The sequence below is a fragment of the Chinchilla lanigera genome, unplaced genomic scaffold (assembly GCF_000276665.1).
Source record: "Chinchilla lanigera isolate Chin_1 unplaced genomic scaffold, ChiLan1.0 scaffold00006, whole genome shotgun sequence".
NCBI lineage: Eukaryota > Metazoa > Chordata > Mammalia > Rodentia > Chinchillidae > Chinchilla > Chinchilla lanigera.
In genome coordinates, this window is record NW_004955407.1 from 36,100,713 (window position 1) to 36,106,040 (window position 5,328).

Consider the following 5,328-nt stretch of genomic DNA (forward strand, 5'->3'; position numbering starts at 1 on the left):
GAGCGCGGCCGACCCCCCGCGAGCCGAGCGAGGTCCCGCGCGCGAGGGCAGACGGGCACCTGGCGGGGCCCGCGCCCGCCTGTCCTGTCGAGGGACTGGAGTGTAGGAACCGCGGGGCGGGAGGGCAGACCCGGCCCTTTGGCGGCATCAGAGTGCTGCCCGTTCAGATCTGCCCCGCGATGTCCCTCCAGGACCCCGGTGGTGCAGCTGGCACCAGCGACCAAGCAGCTGGCAGTGGGAAATCCGGGGTCGCGGCCTCCGCGGGCGAGCGGGAGGGAAAGCCCTCGACGGGCCGTGGGGCGCGCTGGCTGAGTCGGGGCTCCCTTCCGAGGGTCCCCTGCAGCCGCAGCTCCAGGCCTCGCCGGGCAAACACAAAGGGCCTGCCCACCGCAGCCGGGAGCCTGGGGGTGCCCGGTGACCCTCTCGGGAATAACTCACGGTGTCCCGCGGCGGCGTGCCAGGGACTCAGCCTCCCCTGCCCTTTGCCTTGCAGCCCCAGCCCCAGCGCCCCGCTTTGGCGACCCTGGACGCTGAGCTCAGCTGGAAGCCAGGTAAGCTTGCCTGTGGGACGGCCAGTCCAGCCGGAGGGCCGCGACGCTGGACCATGCGGGGCTCCCGCAGTCTCGTCCTCCGTCCCCCGGCCCGGCAGAGCCTCCAGGGCGGGAGCCGAGCTCCCCCGGGAGCCAAGTGTTAATGAGATCCCAGGGGCAGACGGGCGGGCTCCCGTGGGCTCTGCTTTCTCCAAGGGCGAGGCCGCCTCAGCGCTCGTAGCTGGTTCGAGGCAACGGTAAGGGATTTCTGCAAAGCAGCGGGCCGGAGGAAAGCGGAGGGCACCCCGAGCACCGGCGTGGTGCCCTGGTGCAAATAGGGGCCGAGTAACATCTAAGGAGCCCGGGGCGCAGGGGAAAGCCGCCGCCTCCGCCGCCGTCTGGCCCTTTCTGAAGCACTAGCGGGCCTGTCTGCAGGCGCTGCTGGGTAGCTCTTGTTGTCTGAGCAAATACACTCAAGCACAGGGCTTTGTGGACAGAGATTAATAGCCACTACTCTTCTTTTGTTACCCTGCGTGGGTGACTAAATAGCTGTTACCTTTGCTGAAGGAAAGACTTGCTTTCATTTGTGATATTTAAATATAAATCGATGACTTTTAAACCGCTGGAGAGCTCCTCTGGCCTGGAAGGAGGGTGTATTTGATTTGCCTAACCCGAGGCTTGTGGCTTAGTGCGCAGTTATTTGTAATGTGATCAGAAAGCTCAGGTGTGGCAGAGCAGACCACTCTATTTGGTGGTTTTTCTACTTCAGGCAGGTCATCCGAAAGTTCAGAGTTTTGATTCAGTTGCCATTGTTTACTGTGAAGAAAAATGCAGCAAATTAACAAGTGAGATGGTTTTTGGCTCAAATTATTCTAACATGTAATGCCTAAGCAATGGGAAAATAATTCCTCCCTTTGCATTCAAACATAAGTTCTTTAAAACTTTATCTTTATTAGTCCCTGTTTGCATCACTTATGGCCACATTCCTCCATAACACATCTGAATTCTCTTTATGTCCCCTTCCCCTATCCTCCTTTCCCTCCAACTGTCCTTTTTTTTTTTTTTTTTTTTTTTTGGTCTTTTTGAGACAGGGTCTCGCTATGCAGTTCAGGCTGGCCCTGACCTCACTGTGTAGCCCTGGCTGGTCTTGAACTCGCAACAATCCTCCTGCCTCAGCCTCCCAAGTGCTGGGATTACAGGTGTGAGGCACCACACCTGGCTTCCCTCCATCTCTTAAGAATAAGATTTTATAGGTGCTTGAGAGAGAATAGGGGCTTACAATTACCCAATTTTATTTTAACTGAAATGTCTGCAGAACCTGTTGGTTTCTTTTTGCAAGAACAAAGGTGCTCTAGCACACTGCCTAACGCAAGCAGGGGGCTTTGGACTTTTTTCTCTCGTTGGGTGAGAGGCGTTGGTGAGAAAAGCGGAGATGACCTGCGGAGAAATGTTCGGCTGAGCAGCTGCCTGGCTGGCTGTCAGCCCTGACCAGCTCTACGTGCCTTGCTCACTGGTGCCCTCTCCAGACATAGCAGGAGAATTTCTGGGCTCCAGGCCCTGCCATTTTTCTCCAGAAATGGCACAGGAGAACGAGAGGGTAACCCTGTACTAGGTTTTACAACGAGTTGATCAATGTTAGAATGCTCTCTAAGTTTGAGGAAAGGCCCCAGTGCCTCGTGCACACCTTAGCCCGGCCAGCGGCACACTCCTCCCGCTGCAAGTCTGCCCTCCCGCTGCAAGTCAGGACCTTAAGGAAACACCCACCCCTTAAACGCAGCGCTTAACCTATGTACATTTCTCTTTCCGCTTAGTTATCTAGACGTGAACATGTGGAGGTTTCCTTCTGCGAAAAAGGATCCTTAATAAGATCTTTGAGGAAATAATCAGGGTATTTATAACATAACACTTGAAAGCTGTGTGTGTCCGAGGGGTAGATTTTCACGTTTATAAAAGCTACTGGGCGTGGTGGTGCACGCCTGTAATCCCAACACTTGGGAGGCTAAGGCAGGAGTATTGTTGCAAGTTCTAGACCAGCCTGGGCTACAGAGTGAGCTCAAGGCCAGCCTGAACTGCATAGCGAGACCCTGTCTCAAAAAGACCAAATAATAACAATCATAGTCATAATCATAAAGTTTATATAAAAGCATGCTCTGTGATTCAGAGGCCACCGACACGGGCACTTTAGGAATTCATCCTTCCCTAGTGCTGTGGGAAGTTGCCCAGTGTCCACGCTTTCTAGTGTCCACCAAAGTTGTTCCGGCTACGGCAGCCTCTGCCCCATCACAGGGCGTGGGCTCCTCTGGAGGCCTTGGGGTGGGAGAGGGAGCCGGAGCACTCAGGGATGGTTTACAGTCACAAACAGCTCTTTGGTGTTTTTTGCTTTTTGTTTTTTTTTTTTTGTGGGGGCAGAGGTGTTTTTGGAGTTTTGAGAGGGGCTCACTATGTAGTCCAGGCCGGCCACCACACCCAGCTTAGCCTTTTTGGTTTTTTTTGGTTTTTCTCCGGTACCGGGAACCGAACTCACGACTTTGGACTTGCCAGGCAGGCGCTTTTGCCGCTGAGCTAAATCCCCAGCCCTAACACCCAGCTTAGAAACAGCTTTTAACACAGAAATAATTTCCTGTAGCACCCTCCAAAGATGAAGAACAATGCAAAAGATTCTTTTTCAAAGCCTCACTTCCCTCCCCTTGTCTCATCATAGATCATTATAAAATATGGCTGATGAACTGTAATGTCTGCAGGGGCCTTTTTTTGTTTGTTTGTTTTGAGACAGGGTCTCATTATGTAGCTCAGGCTGACCTCAAATTCGTGACCCTCCTGCCTCAGCCTCCTGTGTGCTGGGATTACAGACATGTAGCACCTCAGTCTTTTCCTGCCCTCCCTCTCTCCCTCCTTTATGTAGACCAGACCGGCTTAGAATTTGTGATCCTCCAACCTCAGCCTCGAAAGTGCTGGGATTTGCAGGTGTCCCCACCCAGCCTGGCTTCTCAGAGTCTTTCCTTGCAGTGTTGCACAGGTTTGGTGCCGCCGGCCTACAGCCGTGGACAGGCCTCACTCTGCTTATGTCTTGTCACCATTGTCCTCAGCACCTGGCACCCGGACCACCTGCCCACCCTACCCTTCCAGGCCGCCGCCTCAGTTCACGCCTTCCTCTCTTACCAAGACTGGTGCCTGCGAGGCCTTGTTGTTTAATTTTTTTTTGTCTGTTTGAGAGAGTCTTCCTATGCAAATCAGGTTGTCCTTGAACTCACTTTGTAGCCCGGGCGGGCCTCAAACTCGAAGCCATCCTCCTGCCTCAGCCTCCTGAATACTGAGATTACAGGCGTTCGCCACCACCATGCCCAGCCAGCTTCAAGGCCTTATTGAATCCAGTCTGTGCACAGCTCCAGGTGGCCCCCCCTCTCCAGAGAGCTCAGATCTGATCGTTGAACTCCCTGGCTTAGAACCTGGGTCTCAGGATCAAACCTCAGCTCAGTATGGGTATGGAAGGCGTCGGGATGAGGCCTCAGCCTCCCTCAGGAGCCCTTTAGTCATGATCTTGGGTGCTTCGTCCCTGTCCCTCTGCCCCACCCCTCTCAAAGTGGCACGGCATTCAGTCTGTCAGGCACACTGGGAATTGAGCTCCTGCCTTTCCCCTCCTCCCCACTTAGCATAGCTGCTCTCAGAGGCTTGCATCTCTCTTCCTTAGGCTCTGAATCTCCCAGGCTGAGGCACTCTGTCCCTCTTTCACTCCCTCAAAGTGCCGTGGATGTTGTGGACAAGGTTAACACAAAGAACTGTAACCGGAAGAGGTGTTTAACTCTCTGAAACTGGCACTGAGCCAGGTGGCACCCACCTGTAATCCTAGCACTTGGGAGGCTGAGGCAGGAGGACTGCCATGAGTTCTAGGCCAGCCTGGGCTACACAGTGAGACCCTATCTCAACAGAACAGAACAGAATAGAACAAAACAACACAACTGGTCTGAGAGCAACAGTTGCAGACTACCCAGATTTTATCTTTTTTTTTTTTTTGTCTTTTTTGAGACAGGGTCTCACTATGCAATTCAAGCTGGCCTCAAGAGCTCACGGTGATCCTCTTGCCTCAGCCTCCTGAGTGCTGAGATTACAGGCGTGCGCCACCACGCCCATCCCCAGATTTTATCTTTAAAAACCTCCAGATAAAACAAAAAAACCTCCAGATGGTATCTTGCGCTACTCCTTTGCTATACCTGTGTTGTGTCTGTCTTTACAGCGTGAGCCCAGAGGACACCCACAAACGTTGAGATCGAGGGGGGCCTTCGGGTTTCAGCATCCTGTAAGGTAATGTATGACTTCACAGTGAAAAATATGTAATTTCTTTTCGATGCTATAACCATTAATGCATTTTAGTGTCTTCAACTGTATACATTTTCAACAAAGTGGAAAATAATACACCCTGCAACATTACTGAGTTTATACTAGGGAACTTAAAGGATATTTTTTTTATTGGCTCTCCGGAGTCCTATTCACTATGCACTCTATGTTTCAGTTGCAAATTGGAATTGGGCCCTCTCTGTATACCTTCTGTTCACAGCTTATTGTGCCGTGGGTTAATTCTATATGCCCGTGTGTGCACATGCACTTATGTCATAGATATGGGGCGCATCTCTATTTCCCTTATAGGGCATAAGCTCATATACTGTCTGCTCTGGGCGTCGGGCTGTCAGTTTCCGGTCAGGCAGGGACCAGGACGCCCGAGTTCTACTTGCATTTGATCCATTTTAGGCAAGCAGCTTGTGTTCCTTTTTTTTTTTTTTTTTTTTTTTTTTTTTTTTTTTTT

At 52.1% G+C, this 5,328-nt stretch overlaps 1 protein-coding gene and 1 long non-coding RNA gene across 2 annotated transcripts in view; one reads left to right on the forward strand and one right to left on the reverse strand.

Moving 5' to 3' along the window:
* Positions 1–493: 493 nt before the first annotated feature.
* The window catches only part of Ripply3 (ripply transcriptional repressor 3), a gene marked incomplete at its 5' end in the record, with an annotated part of 7,603 nt that continues 2,768 nt past the window's right edge, over positions 494–5,328 (forward strand). Inside the window, 2 exon segments of the mRNA XM_013504657.1 lie at positions 494–551; positions 4,762–4,829. Of these exon segments, the coding sequence (XP_013360111.1) occupies positions 494–551; positions 4,762–4,829 (126 nt within the window).
* LOC106146687 overlaps positions 1,314–5,328 on the reverse strand; it is a 4,529-nt gene continuing 514 nt past the window's right edge. Inside the window, exons 2-3 of the long non-coding RNA XR_001231240.1 lie at positions 4,739–4,822; positions 1,314–1,346 (exon numbers count right to left, since the gene is read on the reverse strand). This is a non-coding gene — a long non-coding RNA (uncharacterized LOC106146687). The remainder of the gene's footprint in view (positions 1,347–4,738; positions 4,823–5,328) is intronic.